At 51.8% G+C, this 21,907-nt stretch overlaps 5 protein-coding genes across 7 annotated transcripts; 2 read left to right on the top strand and 3 right to left on the bottom strand.

Annotated features, from left to right (window-relative positions):
* On the bottom strand, window positions 1–4,002 carry dx (deltex E3 ubiquitin ligase). The gene is made up of 4 exons (XM_017240288.3): window positions 3,176–4,002; window positions 1,864–3,117; window positions 1,604–1,746; window positions 1–1,543 (listed from the first exon to the last, which is right to left on the bottom strand). The coding sequence occupies exons 1-4, from the start codon at window positions 3,623–3,625 to the stop codon at window positions 1,243–1,245; spliced, it is 2,148 nt and encodes a 715-aa protein (XP_017095777.2). The 5' UTR covers window positions 3,626–4,002; the 3' UTR covers window positions 1–1,242.
* Window positions 4,003–4,240: 238 nt separating this feature from the next.
* On the top strand, window positions 4,241–5,781 carry RpL7A (ribosomal protein L7A). Its single transcript, XM_017239965.3, has 4 exons — window positions 4,241–4,399; window positions 4,538–4,661; window positions 4,730–5,100; window positions 5,334–5,781. Exons 1-4 carry the CDS (start codon window positions 4,385–4,387, stop codon window positions 5,637–5,639), a joined length of 816 nt encoding a protein of 271 aa, XP_017095454.1. The 5' UTR covers window positions 4,241–4,384; the 3' UTR covers window positions 5,640–5,781.
* Window positions 5,782–5,997: 216 nt separating this feature from the next.
* Window positions 5,998–7,883, bottom strand: Agxt (Alanine-glyoxylate aminotransferase). Its single transcript, XM_017239855.3, has 3 exons — window positions 7,504–7,883; window positions 6,296–7,158; window positions 5,998–6,232 (listed from the first exon to the last, which is right to left on the bottom strand). Exons 1-3 carry the CDS (start codon window positions 7,651–7,653, stop codon window positions 6,058–6,060), a joined length of 1,188 nt encoding a protein of 395 aa, XP_017095344.2. The 5' UTR covers window positions 7,654–7,883; the 3' UTR covers window positions 5,998–6,057.
* Window positions 7,884–9,627: 1,744 nt separating this feature from the next.
* LOC108123860 (protein SREK1IP1) lies at window positions 9,628–10,755 on the bottom strand. The gene is made up of 2 exons (XM_017239282.3): window positions 10,540–10,755; window positions 9,628–10,475 (listed from the first exon to the last, which is right to left on the bottom strand). The coding sequence occupies exons 1-2, from the start codon at window positions 10,642–10,644 to the stop codon at window positions 9,801–9,803; spliced, it is 780 nt and encodes a 259-aa protein (XP_017094771.2). The 5' UTR covers window positions 10,645–10,755; the 3' UTR covers window positions 9,628–9,800.
* A 395-nt stretch (window positions 10,756–11,150) lies between these two features.
* lva (lava lamp) lies at window positions 11,151–21,666 on the top strand. 3 transcript variants are annotated; one of them, XM_070277729.1, is made up of 11 exons: window positions 11,151–11,221; window positions 11,558–11,886; window positions 11,943–12,017; window positions 12,247–12,330; window positions 12,389–12,992; window positions 13,051–16,316; window positions 16,382–16,516; window positions 16,576–20,584; window positions 20,646–20,775; window positions 20,839–21,014; window positions 21,093–21,666. In XM_070277729.1, the coding sequence occupies exons 2-11, from the start codon at window positions 11,815–11,817 to the stop codon at window positions 21,278–21,280; spliced, it is 8,739 nt and encodes a 2,912-aa protein (XP_070133830.1). In that variant the 5' UTR covers window positions 11,151–11,221; window positions 11,558–11,814; the 3' UTR covers window positions 21,281–21,666. The 3 variants fall into 3 exon arrangements, with proteins under 3 accessions (XP_070133830.1, XP_070133833.1, XP_070133825.1); XM_070277732.1 differs by having other exon boundaries at window positions 11,192–11,530; window positions 11,768–11,886; XM_070277724.1 differs by having other exon boundaries at window positions 11,192–11,886.
* Window positions 21,667–21,907: the final 241 nt, after the last annotated feature.

The following is a 21,907-nucleotide window of genomic DNA, read 5'->3' as shown; positions in this document are numbered from 1 at the left end:
TAATTTGAACATGAATGAAATTACTTTATTTGAACTATATATTAAATGTATATAAAATAGAATGTTTATGCACAATATTTGAATGGTGTGGAATTAATGTGGAATATTCGCAATGAATACTAAAAACTAATCAGTGCTAAAAACAACTTAGTCGAATGATGTTATCATATTATATCAAGTATGGTGATGCGGACCAGATCCGCTATAAGCTATATAATATAATATATATATATATATATTTATATCTGCGATGTATGCGATGCGTGTAAATGTAGTTCGATGTTCGATGATATCAATATGAAAGCAACAATTCATCAAATGTGTGCAAAAAATTCAATTAAAAATATTTTATGTGGTAATGTGGTAATATGCGATATATGTTTAATATATAATGGAATATCTATGCATGCTAGCAAAATTGCTGAATAATGTAATGAATAATTCAAATTAAAATCACATCAAATTCGCTGAATGAAAGAGATTAAATGGCCAAAGACGAGTCTATCGAATCTCCAGAATCTGTTCTCCCATCTCTCCCTCTCTCTCTCTCTCTCTTAATAAATTCGATTATAACTATAGCTTCCTATATAATGATGATGCAAAAAAAAAAAAAATACAAATATCTGGAAACTGAAGATTAAAATAAAAGCCGAGAGAGAGAGAGAGAAGAATTGAGAATGGAGAATGGAGAATTATATGCTATATATATCAACAATGTTTACATATATCCTAGACGGGAGGATGCTCTACGAAGGATTTTGGCACAGCTTACACTCGAAGGCTTCGGGGGGAGATGGCATGGCCTGGCCTGGCCTAGAATCTGGAATATGTATATATATGTCTATATATCTCTAATACTAGTAGGTGTCTTTCGGGTCAAGATTCTCTTGGACAAAAAACTAAGCTATTAACTATCAAGCTCTTAAACTATGTAACTAAAACTAACTAATACATATGATGTACGGAACTTATCGGGTAACTAGGTGCGTACAAATACGAATTGGAAGAGCGGAAAGGAAGCATTAATTGCCATTCTGGTTTCTTTTTTTTTATGGTTCGAGCTTCTCGAACGCTATGCAATATATCTATGCAAAAAAATGTTATATATCATAGTAAACGAGGATTGCACACACACTGAGATTATGTAGAAAGTATCTTATTAACGACTTGGAAGAAACGGGATTAGTTTAGAAACGGGAGTCTTGGCCTCGGTGGGTGGGTGGATATCTTCAGCATCTTCATTTAATCCGTAACACCCAGGTGCACCAACTGTTGCATAGTGCGCTGCAGATATGTGGGATCCGGAAACATATTGAATTGTGTCTTGTGATCGACGCTATTCCAGATCACCACATCCTCCCGGCCGGTGGTCACCGAACGGCCAATGGAGAACAATAGCCTCCGATCGAAGGCGATCTTGAGGAAGCGCAGCACCTTCCGACCCAGCGGACAATCCGGCAGATAGCAGATCCTCGGGAAGCCAACCGCAAAAAAGGCACGTCCTGGATGCGGATGTTCGGCTGTTTGCAAGCCCGATGCGATACTGAAACGGAAAATCAAATAAAGTCATCCACATTTGATGGAATAAGAGATCATTACTCACTCGTATACAATCTGTATGGTGTTCTGGCCCTCGTGTCCTGGCAGGTTCTTGCTAATGATGCTCCAGGACATGCTGCCAATGGGCTGGTTGCCCACCTTCTCGCCATAAACGATTCCACACACCGGACATTCGATAAAGAGATTCTGAAAGGCAAAGTTTTCCTGGTTAGTAGTCTTCGGGATGGTTGGGATGGATACTTGCTTCTCCCTCCTTCTCATTTAATGGCTAGCTATCTCTTTCTTTTCCCCCCCAGAACCTACCTTATTAAGTTCATTCTGCTGGGCAATTATCATTCCATTCAGGCACTGTAGGTGCATCAGGTGCTGGCAGCGACTAAGCGAGATGGCCGGATTCTGGGCAGAGTGCACCAGCTCCTCCATGCACATGGGACAGGGCTGGGCATTGGGCCACAGCGGAGGCTCCACCACCTTTACAAATCTGGATATCATGTCACTGGCTGGGTCCACGCCCACAATCGAACCGGCGATTGATTGCTGCTGCAACTGCTGCTGTTGTTGTTGCTGCTGCTGCTGCTGTTGTTGCTGCTGTTGCTGTTGCTGCACCTGTTGCTGGCGAGGATGAAGCGGCAGCGGTGGCGGTACAGGCGCCCTTTCGCCCAGCGACGAGGGCGGCAGCGACGGCACAAACACCTCATCACTGCCGAGCGAACAATCCAGCAGATCGTTAACGGAAATGGCAAAATTTCGACTGCGCAGGCTCTCCTTGCTCTCGTGGCTTAGGTATGTAGACACGGTGTCCACGCTGGGTCGCCTGCGATGCGATTTGACGCTATTGGTGTCCGTGTCCGAGGTTCGCGTCCGGGATCTCGAGCGATGTGAGCCCATTCGACTGCTGCGCTGCGATTGCAACGATCCTTCGGAGCACCGACTATGATGGCTGTTCATCGAAGCGGTCAGCATGTTCTTGGCATGCGAGAAATGCGCATGGGAATGGGCATGGGACAGGTGGTTGCCATGATGCAGTGAGGCCGAGGAGGAGGACGAACTGGCGCTGGCCATGTTGGAGTGCTTGGTGCTGCTGCCAAAGATGTTCAGGTTGTTCAGTATCTGGCGCAGATTGGTCGTGGAGATCTCGCTGTGCTTTTTGGGGGGCTTTCGTGGCGCCGTCTGGCTGTGGTGATGGTGCGATGGCTGCTGATGCTGCAACTGATGGTGCTGTTGCTGCTGATGCTGTTGCTGCTGCTGCTGCTGCTGCAGCTGCTGATGGTTCGGAGGCAATGGATGCTGCTGCCTGGCCATGGGCATGCGGTGTAGACTCTTGGTGTCGCCCAGCTTGGGCAGAGTGTTGTACGTACTGCTGTTGGAGCTACTGGCGTTCGTTTTCAGCTGATTGGCCTGCTGGGGCGTTAGCTTAACCAGAGGATAGGGAGCCTGCTGGGTGCGTCGTATGCTGCGCATGGGACCACTAGGTTGGCGCAACTGCGTCAGATTGCAAAAGTTGATGGTGTACGGCAGTCCAATGTGGGTGTGGCACAAATCCAAAGTTTGCTCTCCCTGGAGGACACAAAAACACGAATTAATGGTAATCCCTGATGGCTAATCATGAACTTACCCTCGCCCAAGCATCCTCTATGATGCACTGGACATGCATGTTGTATGGTCGCCAGTCGGTGTTGCTATCGGCACTGCCACCCGACCACTCCCACTTGGTGCCCTTGCCAGCCGGAGAACTGGGCGCGTAGAACATTCGACGCACTCCGATCGTGAGCAGGCCCGTCTCCGACTCGGCGTCGGACTCCTGGGTCATGGTCCGGACATTGACGTAGTACTGCTCCAGGCTGGGATCCGCATCGCTGAGCATGACGCGGGTTAGCTTCTTGGCATGGGCCCGTTCCAGGTGCTGCGACACCGCCGGCGAGTAGGGCAACCACTTGCCGCCCCGCGATTCGAACTCCCACACGCATACGGCGTGGGTGTGGTTCACGGGCTGCACGGCCACTGATCCGGTTACGGATACGGATCCGGACAAGGCCGGACAGCTGCCCGCAGCATTGCTGGCCATCGCAACGGTTGGATTTTTGGTTCTCCAGCAAGATCACACCATCTTCTCCAGCACTCTCTCCCTCACTCTTTACTCTTTTTCAGCCTCTCTCTCCCCGCGAAGATGGGCACAAAATAAACAAAGAAATTAAAAATGGTGGACAGGAGAAAAATGAACACGAAGCAGCGGAGATATGGCGTTGAATGGCATCTTCCAGCTGGCAACTTAAATCTAGTCGCACCGTTTAGTTAATTCCCGATAATAGCACTCGCGTTAAACGGTGCGCAGTTACGGTTAATTTAGCATTTAGCGCAAGCGCAGCGCAGACACGCTTAAATTAATTTTTTTTTTCTATTTCCAAGCAAGCAGTGTTGAAAAACGATATCCATGGAAGGTGTTGTACAGCACTGCAGAATTAGTGCTCTAAAACTCGATGAAATGGCATTTAAATATTTTCTACGCAAAATACAGCTTTTTGTTGAGCAATTAACTTATAAAATAATTATAAATTCCCTAATGCTAAAACTCATTATTTAAATTTAGTTTAGAACATATTGAGAATACCGATAGGTTGCCACCTATCGTAAAAATGCAGCCCTGAATGCAGCCCTGCGTAGCGTAGTCCAAAGCAACCCTGCTGCTGTCAAATTCGAGCAGCCAACTTCCGCCGCTGACATCCATTCCTTTACCTTTTGACAGGCAGACGCAAAGGCTGGTCTTTTTAGCGACCCGCTCGAATCTGCTTTTTTCGGTAGCATCTTTAACTAAAACTGCGCAACAATGGTTGTTAAGAAGGTAGGCAGTGGCCCCAAACTGAATAAAGTGAACATTTTTTGTGAAAACTCGCTGTAATTCGAGGATGTTTGTGTTTTGTTTGGTTTGTTGTTGTTGGACCGTGAAGTAATCGAAATATCTATTGTTTTCCATCAACAGCCCAGGCCAAAGAAGAAGCCAGTGACCAAGAAGGTTGCCCCAGCTCCGCTGGCTGTGAAGAAACCAGTGGTTAAGAAGGTTGTCAACCAGCTCTTCGAGAAGCGTCCCAAGAACTTCGGAATCGGTAAGTCCTAACAAAATTCGTAACATGACAATGGAGATTATAATTGATATATCTCTTTACGCATGTAGGCCAGAATGTGCAGCCCAAGCGCGATCTGTCCCGTTTCGTTCGCTGGCCGAAGTACATCCGCGTCCAGCGCCAGAAGGCCGTGCTCCAGAAGCGTCTGAAGGTGCCGCCACCAATCCACCAGTTCAGCCAGACCCTGGACAAGACCACCGCCGTGAAGCTGTTCAAGCTGCTCGAGAAGTACCGTCCCGAGTCTCCCCTGGCCAAGAAGCAGCGCTTGAAGAAGATCGCTGAGGCCAAGGCCAAGGGCAAGGATGTTGAGCCCAAGAAGAAGCCCAGCTACGTCTCGGCCGGCACCAACACCGTCACCAAGCTCATCGAGCAGAAGAAGGCCCAGCTGGTCGTCATCGCCCACGATGTTGATCCCCTTGAGGTGAGTTCTTATTCCCTGGCCATTCCGGTGGCCATTTAGGGTCAAGGCAGTGCTCTTTTGTGATGTTAACATGAATTTCTTCAACTGAACGGTTTTCCGGGCAAACTTCCGGTTTGTCCAGAACACCGCCATGTGGAAATTTGACAGCTGATAGAAGATGGATCTAAAGCTCCATCTTGACTTTGTGATGCTGTGTATTGGAATGAAAACTAATCTATAATTTTATGTTGTAGCTGGTGCTCTTCCTGCCCGCCCTCTGCCGCAAGATGGGCGTGCCCTACTGCATTGTGAAGGGCAAGGCCCGTCTGGGTCGTCTCGTCCGCCGCAAGACCTGCACCACCCTGGCCCTCACCACCGTCGACAACAACGACAAGGCCAACTTCGGCAAGGTCCTGGAGGCCGTCAAGACCAACTTCAATGAGCGCCACGAGGAGATCCGTCGTCACTGGGGCGGTGGCATCCTTGGCTCCAAGTCCCTGGCCCGCATCTCCAAGCTGGAGCGCGCCAAGGCCCGCGAGCTGGCCCAGAAGCAGGGTTAAGCTTACAAGCTAAAGCTAAGGTCGTCACTTTTTAGTACACATGGATGATATGATTTGGATGGCGGATGGGCCCCAATGCTTCTCAAGCACTGGGCCACCGTCCTCCATTGAGTTAATAACAAATAAACATTTAAGTGTACAATTTTTTTTTGTTTTTTTTTTTCTCCGTGTCTGTGAGTGCTTGGACTGAATCCTGAATCTGGATCGGCGTTCAATAAATCTATAATATATATAAGTATACATTCCTCTCTGGAGGACGATGTTGTTTTCGAATGATGGACCGACTAGGACGATGGCTATGGATGGAATCTTCTTTTCAGATCCCCCCTCCCATGTCCAGATAGCACTCTCGATTAGATAACATTTTTGGAATATTTTTTATTGAAAATTTTAAAAAAGAGACTACAACTAGGTCTGGTTAGATCTTGGACCGTTCCGTCTTCACCGCCCTCTGCTTGATGCTCTGGATGGCCTCGTTCAGGATGCTGATCACCATGTCCACGCGCTCCAAGGTGGCGTTCTCGCCCATCAAGCCGATCCGAAAGACGTGCTCCACAGTGGGGCCCAATCCCCCGCTAATCTCTACGCTGTACCTGTTAGTGGACCATTAATTAGTTAGTTAATTGATTAAAGAGTTAGTTAATGACTAAACTCACTTTCTCATGGCATACTCGGCCACCTTTTTCCAGTCGACACCGAATGGCACCTTAATGGTGTTCACTGTGGGTAGGCGCTCGTCCTCCCGCTGGACGAACATCTCCAGGCCCAGCTCCTCGATCCCGAGCTGCAGCCGGCGGGAGCACTCCTGGTGGCGCTTCACCACCGCCTTGAGGCCGACGGCACAGAAGTGGGCCAGTGCCTCGCGGAGACCGTACAGCAGGGTGGAGGAGATGGTGTGATGGTAGATTCTTGGCGTGCCGTAGCATCCCCAGTACTGGCCGATCAGCAGAATGTCAAAGTAGTACACCTTGGACTTGGTCTTGCGCTTCCGGATCCGGGTGAGGGCACGCTTGCTGAAGGAGATCGGCGTGAGGCCAGCCGGGCCGCCGAGCGACTTCTGGGAGCCGGTATACGCCACGTCCACCTTCCATTCGTCCATCAGGAACTCGGTGCCGCCCAGCGAAGCCACCGTGTCGACCACCAGGAAGCAGTCGTACTTCCGGCACAGCTCTCCGATCTCTGGAATGTTCTGCTGAATGATTCCCGTCGAGGAGTCACCCTGGGCGATGAAGAACACCTTCGGCCGGTGGGCCTCAAAGGCGAATTCGATCTCCTCCAGGCTGAGCGCCCGTCCAAAGCTGGCCTCCACGTAGTGCACCTCGGCGCCATAGCGACGGGCCATGTCCCCGGCCCGATGGCCCCAGACTCCAGTGATGCCCATGAGGACAGCGTCCCCGTCCTCGATGAGATTGCAGAGGGCCGCCTCCATGCCGGCATGACCTGCTCCACTGATGCACATGGTGGCGTCGTTCAGTGTCTGGAAGATGTACTTGATGCCCTCCTTTACCTCGTCCATAATCTGTCCAAATGGAAGAGATTCAAGATTAACCCATTTTCCATGGCAGCAGGATCGATAACCGATCCTATATATTGATTCTATATGGTGTCTATATGGTATATGGGTCCTATATGGTAGGATCGGCTGGTCTGACCCATGGCTGTAATTGTATCTCAATGTTTCGAGCTGCCCTGATAAGGTGCCTCGAAAGAGACACTATGCGACATAAATATAAAGTTATTTTAAGATTTAAGATTAAAGATATTTTTAAACTATAATGGTTAATATTTAAAAAGCCTTATAATTTTAATTAATTTTTAAAGTTAGTTAATTAATAATTAATTGGAAACTAAGATAGTGACCCACCTGCAGGCACTCGGGATGCATATGACCCAGAACCGGATTGCTCATCGCCTCCAGGACGCGATGGGAGCAGTTCGAGGGTCCTGGCCCCATCAGGGTCTTGCTGGGCACATAGAGTGGGCGCTTTAGTACAAGTGGTGGGGGTACCTCCATTTTTTGTTTACGTAATCAGATCTCTTTGTTTACGGCTTCGCTTATCACCTAATCCTCTCCTAAAACAGGTGGTGTATGCGGTTTTGTGGCTAATGATGTGCTAAACAAATAAACTGAGAAACTTGGCCAGCTAGTGAGCTGATGAGCCGGTGGCTACGGTGTCTCTTAGTGGACTGAAACACATCTCCGGATCCGGGCCACTTTATAGCTCTCTTTCCCAGCCCTTATCGCTACTGGACTTGTGGCGATCCCATCCGATCCGATCGGATCCGACGATGAACGCACTTGAACAAGCGCTAAATGATGCGCTCCACTCTCCCACTTATCGGATGCCAAGATCGGGAGCAACTGCGTCGTTGTCGGCACCCGGGAAAAAAATCCAGTACCTATAAGACACATATTATTATTATTTTTTTATGCTAAAGGCAATGTTTTCTTAAGTTTTTCCTTTTTTATTTAAATAACCGAATATTTTAAAATATAAATTGTTTTTTTTTTTTATTCTATCTTATTTTTCTCAGTGCTTTGATTCTTTTGATGGCCTTCCCAAGGTTGGTGGGTCCACAATTATTGTGAAATTCGCATTTTCCAAAAACCTTGGTTTCGGTCGTGATGCTGGAAGAATCTGCAGAGAGCATATGGAGGGTTCTGCCATAGATTTTCTCTGAAACTGATAAGATTCCGAAACCCGGACACTAATCTTGATAAGAAGCCACCCCACCGAGAGTTGCCACAGAAAAACTGAACAGAATTGATAGTGGAGAGGTCACCGCCAATTCTGGAATCAATTATAGCTTTAAAAATGATTTAACATTTCATTTATGGTGAAATATATAGTCCAAAAATAATTTAAGAGCATTCACGTTTTAAAAAAGTGATAAAATTTAGAATTAGCAAGTCTTTATACTCATATTTTGTATAAGTTTGTGTGAGAAAATTATTATTTATGTGTATACAGATTAGTTTTTAAGAAACGATTTGTTAAAAATAATTTGTTTATTTATAAACCTTTTAAAAACCTTCAAAATTCCTTGCTAATGGTCATAAATAAATTTTTTTTTTTTTAATATTCAAAATGTTGCGCCAATTACGTTTATAGGTTATCGATTAAAAGGGGCTTAACATATCTTATCGATCTTGTCTGTAAACAGGATATCGCTTTATTGCTGAGCCCTTGAGTCCTTAAATGTCATAAAAACCAGGTATATTTTTTAACTGCACGATAAACTGGAAGAATGGGTGATTTATTTCGAAAATGTAAACTACCTGCCGACAATTTGATTGTACATCACTATTGATTTCGATATATCGATATAAAATTCACGATGGTTCTTTACCGCCAGATTTAAATTTTTTTTAAATCGTCCAAAAAGAAAACCCTCGGATACTTTGCTGTCTTGTTAGCACGGAAGTCAGCCTTCGAATGTGATACTCCTCCGGGCTCCAAATCGAACTCTGCATCCTCTAACGAGTTTGATTCCCAAGCCCAGCAACAACAATCAACAAGAATTCTCCTGGCCGCGGCCATGTCCAGGAAGTGGTGGATCAACAGCTAGAGATTGAAGCTCAACGAGATGGTAGTTGATCCGTTGCGGATTCAGGTTTCTTCTCAAACTCGGAGGAATCATGCGCTTTCATGGTGGAGCAACAGAACAAGAATGAAGCCATGGGGTCCAAGCTATATTCTTTGGTTTCTAACGTGACCAAGATGTCATAGCTAAATAGTTGGCTAGCCAGAGGTAGCAGAAAGCTACTACGACGCGATCGAGGAGCAAGTTGGCTCTGAAGGAGAACCAAGGTTTCGCTTGATCTCCTCGGAGCATCTCGCCGAATACGAGAGCCCCAAAGAGAGGTTTTAGCATTTAATACAAGATAAATACGCTTTAAAGGCCAACCACGCTCTGGTTACATCTTTAAAGGCCAATCGATAAAATTATTAAACATTTTAAAGAAATGAAAGACGACAAGACGATGTTGTATCGTTAACAAAAATCCTCTCTTGTATGAACTAATTTTTTGTTTGTATTTGCAGCACAATTGGGCTTTAACTTAAGGGCTACGACAAGTCTAGGGTACGGGGATTATTATTATTCATCCGCTATGGAATTGGAATTGGAGCTGGCAGTCATCCGGGTATCATAGTTCTCTCAGTAGGTGCTGCTGTCGCTGAGACTGCTTAGGTAGCTGCCGGCCGTTTGGGCCGAGGAACCGCCGGCGCGATGACGCTTGCGCTTCACCTTTGTTTTCTTGCGGCGCATCTGAGCGGTGTCTGCCTTTCGCTTGTACTTTCCCTGTCGCTTCTTCTTGCGCCCATACTCGTCCGACTCGCTGGTACTCGACTCTTCATTGTCGCTGGAATCCGATTCTGATTCAGATTCCGAGTCGGATGTGGAGGAGGAGTCCGAATCAGTGGAGGAGGAGGAGGAGGAGCTACTAGAGGAGCTGCGGCGTCGTTTGGATTTTTTGCTGCTACTTTTCTTTGAACTCTTCTTCGTAGCATCCTTTTTTTTGTGCTTACTAGACTTCTTCTTGCGCTTCTTGTGCCGCAGGGATTTCTTCGACTTGTCCTTATCCTTTTCAGTGGCAGCCTCGCGGCTCCGTTTGGAGCCGCTTCGCTTCTTATCCCGCTCCCGTTCCCTATCTTTATCCCTATCCTTGCCGGCTGTTGCGGCGGCGGAGGCGGTGGTTGAAGCGGGAGGTGGCACTTCGGCGCCGCCTTTCAGCTCCTGGGCTCGCAGCTCAGTGAGCGGCGTGAGGTAGTCGAGCTCCGAGTCCGAACTGGTACTCTCCACATCCAGCAGGATCTCCTTGTTGGGGTCCACCTGCCATTAGAAGGGGATTAAGCAATGTTTTTCACAACCGGTTACATTGTTTGCACTTGGTTACCTTGAGGAAATTGCGGCATTGATAGGTCAGGTGACCCGCGTAGCCACATTTTTTACAGGCGGCCCGCAGGGTATCCTTGTTGGCGTTCGCCAGGGGGAAGTTCATGGCGCTCGCTGTACCCAAGCCCCTACATCTATGTGTAAATTAGCACGCGCTACCGTCTGTCCTTCGTTTTTTCCTTGTTGCGCCTGTGTTGGAAAACACCGATACGCTATTCTAGTGTTGGGAAGTCCTTTGAAGTTTGGTTTAGAGTTGCCATACATGCATATTGAAACATTCACATGGAATATTTAGAAAATAAAAATTATTCAAGTTAAAAAAAGGCATGGACTTTTTTTTAATATTCTTTTAATAAATTAGGAATTTAACTTAAATTAACTTTAATCCTAAGGTTACTCTTAATTGGATATGATGGCTGAAACATAAAAGCTTTTCTTATTTATGAGATTTAAAGAAATGATAATTTATTTTTAATGATTTTATACTAATGTAAAATACTCTTTAAGTATATAAAAACAAGAATATTTCCTTAAAAAAGACAAAACTAGGTCATTTAGTGTTGTCAGCGGAAATTTTGAAGCCCTGCTTGTTCTTCTTCTTTTCAGAGTTGCCATTCAACCGGCGATAACAGGCTTGTAGCCCTGGTTGCTTTTTGTTTTTACGCTGGCATTAATTAAAATTGGTAAATAATCGTGACGTAAATGACATAAAGCCTACTTCGGGTGGCTTCAGATAGATGCCAGGGCTGTTACAATCACATTCAAACTGAATTGTTTTACAAAAAAAGCCCAAAACACAACAAAAAACACAATTCCTACCAAACACACAAACACAAACAAACAGACACGTACACATTTCGCACACACACACACACACACACACATACAAGGTGCACACGTCAGTGCCACGAATTCTTAAAAAGTTAAAGATTTCCGATCGAAATCGGACACGAAACCGATACCGAAGGAGATATAAACCTGCCAGCTATATGGTAAACAAATGTTCGGTCTCGTTGCAGTCAATGTCGATAGCTAGCGATCGAACCTGGATTCGGAATAGGACTTGGAATCGTCGGATATATCTTCCCAACGCGACTAGATAGCTATAGTGCTATATATTTTTTTGTTTTCCCTTCCTTCCTTCCGTTCCATTCCGATCTTTTTTTTTTTTTTGTTTTTCTTGTTTTCCGTTTTTTCGTTTTTGTTTTGGTTTACATTTCGGTTAATAGATAGTGTGATTTAAAAAAAAAAAAACAAAATAAATAAATAATCGACGATGGCGGATGCAGATGCGGCTGCCACGGAAACGGCTGTACTGGATAGCTCCTATGACTTTTCCATAGTGCAGGTAATAAGCTTGGTTATCCTCCGATGTCAGTAACTAATATTTTTGTTTATTTGTAGCCCGACGACCACGAATACGACGGCGAGACAGATATACGCTTCTCGGGCAGCTCCAATGATCTGTCCTTGTTACAGGTGAGTGGGAGACCACTACTGGAGTAGTGGAGCATAGACCAATAGGGTGGAAATAGGGGTTTTTAAAGCCATCAAGTTGCCTTTTCGGTTTTAAACTATTGATTTTTTAATAGAATGTTTAAAAATTAAATTTAATTATAATCCGTCAGATGGTAGGTTAAGATATGATGACCATTTTTCATCAAGAAACCTTATTAATTGTCATTATTTTGGTGATAATCCTCTCTAGAATGTATCCGCCAGCACAACGACGAGAGGCAACGAGGGCAAAGGTCGCCTGGACAGCCTCAAAGAGAATCTGCACAAGCAACAGGTAAGTCTTGATTAGAAAAAGTAAAAAAAACAAGATCTACATCAAAGATCCTCCCTAGGAACGCCTTACCGCCTTGAAAGAGCGCGCCCTGCGAAAATCTCAGGATGGCAGGCACAAGTCCAGTATGAGTGACTCCATGGAGTCGCTAAGGAATCTGGGCCAGAAGCTGACCGTTCTGAAAACACGAGCAGGTTCCCTGGCTCTCGACTCCTCCACGCCCCTGGTGACTCCTACCAAGGAGGACCCCAGATCGGCGGAGGTTTCCCTTATCCAGACAAGCGGCAGCGAGAAGCTACAGATGCTCACCCAGCGTACAGAGCAGAATCGAGCCCTGCTCGAGCAGCGGAAACGAGATCTGGCCAAATCCCTGCTCTCGGTCAAGACCAGCTCCATGTCCACTGCCACGGAACTAGGCTCTTCCATGACGGATCTGCGGCAGGCATCGGCGAGTGCGGCCAATCCGGCGCCAGTGTCGCGGCATCGTTCCGCCCTGGACTTGGAGGCTCAGGGTCAGGAGGCGACGGACGAGGGTCGGCTCAAGTTGCTCAAGAACCGCATGAAGATCACGGAGCTCAAACAGAGCCGGCAGGAGCAGGAGATGCAGGAAATGCGCACGGAACTTGCCCGGCGCGGCAATCTCATCGAGCAATTGGAGCTTTCCGGTGAGATTCCTTAAGGGTTAATGGTATATTCTTGATTTCTAACATGAAACCTTTACAGGAGCGGAACTGCAGAGATTGCTGACCCAGCAGAACGAGAAACTGGAGCAACTGCGCCTGGCCAAGGGCCAAGAGGAGGAGAAGGAGAAAAAGGAGAAGGAAAGAACAGAAAAGGATGAGGTGGAGAAGAAGGAGGAAGAGGATAGTCTGCAGGAGCAGGAGATCACCCGTCTCCAGGGTGAGGTAACCACCCTCCGGGAACGTCTCGCCGAGCTGGAGAACGTCAATGATATCCTGGAGACGACGCGCTGTGAACTGCAGGACGAGCTGACTACCATACGGGAGAGAGAACGGGAGCGGCTGGAGGAACAGGAGCAGAAACTAACCCTCAGTGAGTCCACGGCAGCCACCACCGACGCCCAGGTTAGCCAGGAGCTGGCCAAGCAGCTCCACGACCTGACCAACCAGCTGGCGGAGCTGCAGGAGGCGAACGAGAAGCTCCGCCAGAGCAAGTCTGAGCTCCCGGTGAGCGATGCCAGTGTCTCGGAGCGCCTGGCCGAGCTGGAGGCGAAGCTGGAGGAGCAGACAGCCGCCATGGCGGCTCAGAGCGAGGAACTGGCTGAGAAGACCACGGAACTGAATGTCCTGAATGTGAATCTGCGCGTCCTGGAGGAGAAGCTGGCGCAGAGCAGCCGCAACAAGCCACTGTTCCTGGACGACGCCCTAGAGGATTCGGGGGCCAGCAAGGAGCTGCAGGAGGAACTGCAGCAGCTGAAGCAGAAGCTGGACGAGTCCAACAAGGCCAACATCAAGCTGAAGCTCAAGTGCAAGCAGGCCGAGAAGCAGCTGCAGAAGCTACAGACCCAGGACGGTCAGCAGCAGCTGGCCACGCTCCAGGCGGAGAACGAGGAGCTGCAGCAACGGATCACGGTCCTGGAGGACGAGAAGGGCCAGTGGCAACTATCCAAAATGCAGGAGGACGAGGATACGGACCAGGCATCGCCACCGGAGGCCAATCCCCTGCAGCTGGAGGCCATTCGACTGCTGGAGGAGCAGAAACTGGAGCTGCAACAGGCCCTGGAGGCACTGCAGCAGGGTCATGAATCGGCGCGCGTGGAGTCTGAGCTGAGCGAAGCCCAGCTGGAGGAGCAGCTGACCCAGCGGGTGCAGCAACTCGAGCAGGAGGCCCAGGAGCAGCGCCAGCAACTGGACACCCTGCAATCGGAGAAGGAGACGCTCGACAAGAAGCTATCCCACTACATCAGCGAGAACATGGAGCTGCTGGACAAGCTGGAGAAGCTCAGCTCATCGAGCTCTGCGGAATCCATTGAGATTGTGGAGCGTCAGCAGCTGGAGGATCCGCCCGTGCCCCGGCACGTTAGCGAACTGACCCAAACGGATCAGGCGGAGGACGGCGAGTCGGGCGAGTCGGTGGCCCAGCTGAGGGAGCGCCTGGAACTGTTCACCCAGGAGCGCGGCGAAGTGCTGGACAAGCTGGAGCAGCTAACGGCGGAGAACAACCAGCTGCAGGCCCGGCTGGAGGAGCTGAACCGGGAACGGGAGAAGGAACTGCATTCGTCCACGTCCACAGCCTCCACGACGTCCAATCTCTCCCAGGAGCTCACGTCCATGCAGCGCTCCACGGAGGTGGTGGCCGCCCTGGACGCCGGCGACGGCGGACCTGTGCTCTTCGAGAAGTGCGAGAAGTCCCTCAACAAGCTGAACTCGGAGCTGGAGGCCTACCGGAAGGCCAACGACCGGCAGGCCAAGTTCAACGTCGCCAAGAAGCTGGCCCGCGAGGCGAAGCACTGCCACGCCCAGCTGAGCGAGCTGCTGGCGAAGGTGAAGGAGGCCAGCTCGGCGGTGGAAACGGTCACCGTGGTGGAGACGGTGGTGGCGGTGACGGCTCCCAACGGCAAGGCTCTGGCCGAGTACGAGCAACTGACAGCCCAGAATGCGGAGCTCAAGGCGGAGATATCGCGGCTGCGTCTCGAGATCGAGGAGCTGAGGGAATCGTACCCGGAGGTCGAGCCTCAGCTGGCCATCGGAGCGGCCCAGAAGGACGAGGAGGAGCTGCTGCAACTGCAGTCTCTGCTCGAGGATTCGAGGAACTTGCAGACGGAACTCCGGCAGCAGATCGACGAGCAGCTGGAGATCATCCGGGAGCTGCGGCAAACGGAGGCGGATCACCTCCAGCTGGTGGCCAAGCAGAGCGCCGAGATCACCCAGCTGCAGCTGCGGGTGGAGCAGTTCGATCAGCTGCTGGACTCCAAGGAGATGAGCCACGAGAAGCAGCTGGAGCAGCAGACGCGGATCCGGCGGGAGCTGGAGGCGCGCAGCGAGTCGCTGGAGGGCGAGCTCAGTATCCTGCAGGCTCTGGTGGCCGAGCAGAAGCAGCAGCTCATCGAGAACCTCAGCGAGAGCGAGCACGCCCTCAATCTCAAGATGCTGGAGCTGCAGTCGGCCCGGGAGGAGATCCAGGAGCTGCGCGGCAAGACCGGCGACGAGGATCCCGAACAGCTGCGCGAGGCGCTGAGGATAAGCAAGAACCTGGCGGCCCAGCAGATCAGCGAACTGGCCTCCCGCCAGGACACCATCGACGCCCTCAACCAGCAGGTGCAGGAGCTGTACCAGGGCGTGGAGCAGACCCGCCAGGAGGAGCAGCAGAAGTCGCGGGACCTCAAGGAGAAGCTCAAGAAGTACGCCCTCAACCTGAAGAAGCGCGGCCAGGAGAACGCCGACCTGGAGCAGCAGCTGCAGGATCTGCGCAAGCAGCTGGAGGAGAAGCAGCAAGAGGCTGAGGTGCAGAAGCCCCAGGAGGACAATCAGGAGCAGGTGGAGCAACTGCAGCAGCAGGTGGCCAAGCTGAACGAAGAGCTCAAGGCCAAGATCCACCTGAACCTCGAGAATCGCGATGCCCTGCGCCAGCTGAAGCAGCAGCTGCAGGAGCAGGAGCTGGTCAACAAGGAGCTGCGCCGCGAACGCCAGGAGGCCGACGAGGAGATCTTCCAAATGGGCCAGGAGAGCAGCCAGCGCAAGGAAGAGACCGCCAAGCTGAAGCAGGAGCTCTCGCGGCTGCACAAGGAGCTGGAGCAACGGAAGAAGGACCTCGAGCAGCTGGCGGAGCAACAGCCCGCTCTGGAGGACTTGCGACGCCAACTGGAGTCCAAGTCCACCAAGTTCGACAAGTCCAAGGAGCTGATCAAGCACCGCAACGCCACCATTCAGGCTCTCCAGAAGGAGCTGCAGCAGCTCCGCCAGAATCCTCCTGGCCAGGACGAGCAGGCCGGCCAGTTGGAGCAGCTCCGCCAGGAGAAGGATAGTGAGGTGGGGTCCCTTTTTAGTTACTCCTTGGAGTCTGTTATTGAATCTCTCTTCTTAATCCCCGCCAGATTGCCGCTCTTCGTCAGCAGATCCTGCAGTTGGAGGACAGCCAGAGGATCAGTGAGGCTGGCATCGGGGATGGTGCCTTCACGAAGACCACTGTCCAGCCCCTAGATGCTGCTCCAAACCCTGAGGTGTCTCTGGTAAGTTAGCCCCCTTTTCCATCTCCTTTCTGGCCGAACTGACTCTCCTCCGTCCACAGGAACAGCTGGAAGCTGCCAAGGAGGAGCAGGAGCACCTGCGCACCCAGCTCCAGGCCGCCCAGGAGCAGTACGCCCTGCTGGCCTCCCAATACGCCCGCGAGAAGGCCGACTTTGAGGTGAACAATGCTCGGCAGGAGACCCTCCACGAGGGCATCCAGGCGAAGCTGCAGGAGGACGCCTCCTACATCGAGTCGTTGGAGTCGCAGGTCGCGGAGCTGCAGGCGAGGAGCGCCGCTCTAGAGGATCAGGCGGCCCGACAGGCCAATCAGCAGGCCGCGGAGGAGGATCGTCGCCAGATCCTGGAGCAGGAGCTGCAGCAGCAGCGGGAGCAGGACGAGCAGCTGCAGGAACAGGATCTGCAGCTGCAGGAGCGCCTGCGGGAGCTCAGCGACAAGGAGCAGGCATATGTCCTGCAGCTCCAAATGTCCGGAACGGAGACGGAGGACTTGAGGGAGCAGCTGCGTCGCCTGCGCGCCGAGTACGACTCCCTGGCGGCGAAGCACGACCAGGTGACGGCCGCGGCCCAGGCGGAGAGGGAGCAGCTGAGCAGCCACAGCCAGGAGGAGCTGGCCGATCTCCACCAGCAGCTGCAGGCCAAGGAGGCGGATCTGCAGCGTCAGCGGCAGGTGTACGACGCCAAGCTGGCCGCCAAGGTGACCGAACTGGACGAACTGGAGTGCGATCTGAACAATCACGTGGAACGGGCCACGCAGGAGTCGCGGGACCTGCTCCAGCAGCTGGAGCGCGCCCAGGAGCAGCTCGGCCAGCGCGGCGAGGAGCTGCAGCGGCTGAGCGACGAGTTCCAGGAGGTGGAACGCGAGAGGTCCACCCTCAGCCGGGAGGTGACGCTGCTGAGGCTCCAGCAGGACGGTGCCGAGCAGGATGTCCTGGAGCTGCAGGAGCTGCGCATGCAGGCCATCCAGGACAAGACGGAAATGGACAACCTGCGCACCCAGATCGACGCCCTGTGCGCGAACCACAGCCAGGAGCTGCAGGCCCTCCAGCAGCAGATCGCCGAGATGGACACCCTGGGCCAGAACCAGACGGACGACCAGGTGTACTTCGAGACGGAGAACAAGCGCCTGGCGGAGCAACTGAGCGAGCTGCAAGCCCAGCTGGCCCGACAACAGCAGGCCCCCATTACTGGTTCCATCCCTGCTCCGATCCCCGCTCCCATTTCAGTTCCTACGCTTGGAAATCCTCCGCCAGCCTCGCTCTTCTTTGGCGGAGACCCCTCGCCCTTCGACGAGATCGTGCCCCAGCCCCTGAGAATCGGCAGCCAGGCGGCGCCCCTGCCTCCGGCCGACCTCCATCCGCCGCCCACCATCGAAGATCTTCAGAGGAACGTCTCGGATTTGGAGAAGCACGCCCAGGACCTGGAGAACAAGCTTCTGGCCCGCAACCAGAGTCTGGCCGAGCTGGAGGAGCACCGCAAGCAGACGGAGCAGCGTCTGGCCGAGCTGGAGCGTGCCCTCCAGGAGCGGGAGCAGCAGCTGGCGGAGATCAGGAGGGAGAAGGAGGAGCAAGAGCGCCTGGCGCAACTGGAGAAGCTGATACAGCCAGCTGCAGCGGCGGCACCCACCCTGGACATGTTCTTTGGCGGGGAGCACGTGCCCGACATCGTCAGCCACCAACTGGACTTCGGCTTGCCCCAAACGGAGGCCGTGGTGGAGCCCCTCATCGTCCCGAGAAAGGCCTACGTCTGCCAGCCGGAACAGGAGGCGACGCAGGTGATAGACTTCGGGGTGGACGACGATCCGTGGGCGAATGCCGCCACCGAGGAGCCCCAGACGGATGTGGAGCCGCTGCGGAACAGGATCGCCCAACTGGAGCAGCAACTGGCCACCGCGGAGCAGCAGAAGACCGAGCTGCAGACCAAGGCGGCGAAGCTCATGAAGCGTCTGAAGGAATACAAGACCAAAGCGACCACTGTGGCGGCGCCATCCGTCTCGGTGGACAACGACCTGGACTCGGCCATCATAGATGAGCTGAAGAATCAACTGCAGCTCCAGGAGTCCCGGCAGGCCAAGGCCGAGGAGCAGCTGCAGCAGCATCTCCTCGAAAAGGAGAAGCTGACGAAGAGGATCGATGTCCTGACTGCCGGCAACGAGCGCATGGCGGAGCTGAAGGAGCGCCAGGACATGGACGTGCAGATGTACCAGGCACGCATCCGGGAGCTCCAGGAGAAGCTCAATCAATTGGACCAGTGGGATGTGCCAGCAAGTGCTCCGCCCGCCGTGGCCGTGGCGGCTGCTGTGTCGCCTCTCAGCGAGAATGCGGCCGCGAGACTGGAGAGCCTCCAGACGGAGAACCAGGACCTCAACACCGAGTGCCAGGAACTGCAGGAGAAGCTCAAGGAGGAGCGTCGTCTGGTCCAAATGGCGGAGGATACCGCTGCCCGGGCTCAGTCCGAGAAGGAGCAGCTGCAGGAGGAGCTGCGGGTGAGGCTGCAGGAGGTAGAGGAGCTGCGGCAAGTCCAGGCCAGTCCCCAGGACTCGGAGCTCCTGCAAAAGCTGCAAGTCGAGAAGGAGCAGCTGCTGACGGAGGTCACCCAACTGAGGAGCCTCCAGGCAGAGGTGGATCAGCTCAGATCCCTGAAGGCACAACAGGATCAGGCCCTGGAGGGCCACAGGATTCAAGACGCCCAACGGGAGGAGTACTTCAAGGGTCTGCAGGCGGAAGTGGAGCACCTCAGGTCCGCCAAGCTGGAACAGGAGCAGCTCCAGGGGCAACAGCAGCAGCAGGAGCTGCGGATCGAACAGGAGCAGTTAAGTCACCTTCAGCGAGAGGTGGAGCAGCTGAGGGAACTCCAAACGGAAGTCATTGCCCTGCGGGGGCTTCAACCCGAACTGGAAGACCTGAGATCCCTGAAACTGCAACAGGAACATGCCCTCTTCGAACTGAATTCCGAGCTGGATGCACTGCGTCAGCGTGCCAGTATTGGGGAGAGCTTCGCCAGGGATCCCAGCGAAGATCAGTCTGTCGTGCTGCAGGAGAAGGAGTCGGAGATCCTGCACTTGAAGCAGCGCATCGAGGAGCTCATGCGGGAGGACCAAACGGAGAAGCTGGTCTTCGAGATCCTGACCAAGAACCAGGAGCTGCAGCTCCTCCGCCTGCAAGTCAAGCAGCTGGAAGAGGAGCGAGAAGATCTTGCCTCGGCGGCGGTGGTTCCTGAGCCTGCTGCTCCTGCTCCTGTGCCTTCCGAAGCTCTGGCCGAGCTGGAGCAACTGCTTCGCGAGAAGGCCGACATGGAGGAGGAGTTGCGCGTTCTCAACAATCATGTTCTGGGCAGCCTGGAACTGGAGGACAAGATGAAGCAGACCCTCCTCCAGCTGGACACCAAGGACATTGAGATCACCGAGCTGAGGCGCTCCCTGGAGGTGCTCCAGTCCCAGCAATCCCAGCCATCTCAGCCAGCGCCCGCGGATCTGGCCGCCATCAATCAGCAGTGGGAGCAGGTGGTGGAGCAAAAGTGCAGCGAGGTGGCCAGTATCTGGCAGGAGCATCTGAACCAGCGGGAGGCCGCCTTCCAGGCCCAGCTGGCGGAGATTAGCCAGCAGCACGAGAAGGAGATCCTCTCCAGCGCAGTTCCAGCTGCAGCAGCCACGGAACCTTCCAGTGAACTGATGGCCAAAATGCAGAAGGCTCTGGAGACGCAGGAAATGGAAATAGTTACCCTGAAGGAGCAGCTGGCCATCCGGTCAGCGGAGTACGCTCGTCTGGCCGCCCAATACGATCCCTTCCGGCTGCAGAATCGGGGAGGAGCGAGTGGCGGACCTGCCACTGCCGGAGGACCGCCATCCCTCGCCGGCAACGAAGCTCTGCCGGAGTACGTGCTCAAGGCGGACCTGGACTACGCTCTGATGATGCTCCATCAGCGGGACATGCGCGTGGAGGAGATGATCCTGGAGCTGGTGCAGTTGCTGGAGGAGCGGGATCACCTGCAGCTGAAGCTATCGGACACGCTGAGGCAACTGGAAACGGAAAGGAGTCGCACCAGCGATGAACGTGGGTGGAGGACCTTGTCCTTTGGAGCTTAGAGATTCATGTTTCTGTTTATCCTTTGCAGCGGCCAGTGCCACCACATCCTCATCCGCCGCCTCGGGGAGTAGTCCCAGCAAGACCAGCAGTGCCGGAAGCAGCAGCGAGATCCTCGGCGGAGTCACCCCGAACTCCACGGGCAGTGACCTGAAGCAGAAGTGAGAAAGGATACACCAGTAGAGTATGGTCTCCAACCCACTAATGTCCTCCTCCCTTTCCAGGCTAGCGGAGCTGCAGACGGTGAAGCATTCCAAGGACAAGGCCATTGTGGATGAGCGAGAACAGCGCCTCCAGCAGATGCTTCAGCTGCAAAGGGACATGGCAAAGGGAGCCGCCTCCTCCAGCAGTGGAGCTGCTCCAGCTCCGGCTTCCTCTTCCGCTCCGGCTCTGGATCTTTGTGAGTGGAGGCTGCCGTAATGGCCAAGAGAGTCCAAGTCATAATCTAGTTGTGTGTGTGTGTGTCCTCCATAATCAGCTCAGCCCGCGCTGCGTTCTCCCTCGATGATGCTCATGGACTGGATTCTGGGCAACAATAAGAGCGAAGAGGAACCAACGGCTCCTGGTGATGGTCATGGCTTGGGACCTGCTCCTACTACTGCTCCTGCTCCTGGACCTGCCCCTGCTCCTGCTCCTGCCTCTGCATCCTTCTCCTCCAGCGGCTAGCGGCGATCTTTGGAATACTACTTACTACTTTTTCTATTAAAAATCCCGGCCTGGCGAGATAGCATTACGAGTTCTTTATACGATATTATGTACCTTGGCTAACCTGAAAAGCTCTATCGAAATACCCCATCCAACCAGATCCAGTAATCCCATCTCCCATATCCTTTACCAAAATTAACAAAAAACATATATAATATCTGATATATATATATATCGGATATCCGATTTTGCAATAGGCAACCTCCCCGTACGTTTTATGTTGTAGATATGTAAAAAATTGTATAAAAAATCGAAAACTAAAACTAAATGAAACGAAAAAGTTAAAAAATAATGAATACCAGAAAACTTAACTAAAGAAAACTTAAGAATTATAATGAAAAAAAAAAAATATATCTTGTTTAAATTTTAATTTAAAGGGTGTGGGGTTTTTATGAGGATAAAAAATAAAAACCTACTAAAAACTAGGCAGAAAAAATTAGGATCTGTTAATTATAAAATATTGAAAATCCCAAAAAATTATCCCAAATATATATTGAGAAATTAAAATATTTATTTTTAATTGAAAACCAATTACACCCCTACTTTTGAAGCCTTTTTCGTATTAATTTTATTTAAATTTATTTCAAA

The sequence above is a fragment of the Drosophila bipectinata genome, chromosome XL (assembly GCF_030179905.1).
Source record: "Drosophila bipectinata strain 14024-0381.07 chromosome XL, DbipHiC1v2, whole genome shotgun sequence".
Taxonomy (NCBI): Eukaryota; Metazoa; Arthropoda; class Insecta; order Diptera; family Drosophilidae; genus Drosophila; species Drosophila bipectinata.
The sequence above is the reverse complement of the archived record's forward strand: the minus strand, read 5'-3'. Positions and strand labels throughout refer to the sequence as shown.

Coding starts and splice junctions, on each gene's coding strand:
- dx (XM_017240288.3), bottom strand. CDS start 3,625: ATGGCCAGCAATGCTGCGGGCAGCTGTCCGGCCTTGTCCGGATCCGTA. Junction 1,747..1,863: donor AGCAGAATGAACTTAATAAG/GTAGGTTCTGGG, acceptor TTTGCCTTTCAG/AATCTCTTTATCGAATGTCC. Junction 1,544..1,603: donor ACCATACAGATTGTATACGA/GTGAGTAATGAT, acceptor TTTCCGTTTCAG/TATCGCATCGGGCTTGCAAA.
- RpL7A (XM_017239965.3), top strand. Junction 4,662..4,729: donor TCCCAAGAACTTCGGAATCG/GTAAGTCCTAAC, acceptor TTACGCATGTAG/GCCAGAATGTGCAGCCCAAG. Junction 5,101..5,333: donor ACGATGTTGATCCCCTTGAG/GTGAGTTCTTAT, acceptor TTTATGTTGTAG/CTGGTGCTCTTCCTGCCCGC.
- Agxt (XM_017239855.3), bottom strand. CDS start 7,653: ATGGAGGTACCCCCACCACTTGTACTAAAGCGCCCACTCTATGTGCCC. Junction 7,159..7,503: donor TGCATCCCGAGTGCCTGCAG/GTGGGTCACTAT, acceptor CCATTTGGACAG/ATTATGGACGAGGTAAAGGA. Junction 6,233..6,295: donor GCCGAGTATGCCATGAGAAA/GTGAGTTTAGTC, acceptor GTCCACTAACAG/GTACAGCGTAGAGATTAGCG.
- LOC108123860 (XM_017239282.3), bottom strand. CDS start 10,644: ATGAACTTCCCCCTGGCGAACGCCAACAAGGATACCCTGCGGGCCGCC. Junction 10,476..10,539: donor AATGCCGCAATTTCCTCAAG/GTAACCAAGTGC, acceptor TTCTAATGGCAG/GTGGACCCCAACAAGGAGAT.
- lva (XM_070277729.1), top strand. CDS start 11,815: ATGGCGGATGCAGATGCGGCTGCCACGGAAACGGCTGTACTGGATAGC. Junction 12,993..13,050: donor CGAGCAATTGGAGCTTTCCG/GTGAGATTCCTT, acceptor AAACCTTTACAG/GAGCGGAACTGCAGAGATTG. Junction 16,317..16,381: donor GCCAGGAGAAGGATAGTGAG/GTGGGGTCCCTT, acceptor AATCCCCGCCAG/ATTGCCGCTCTTCGTCAGCA.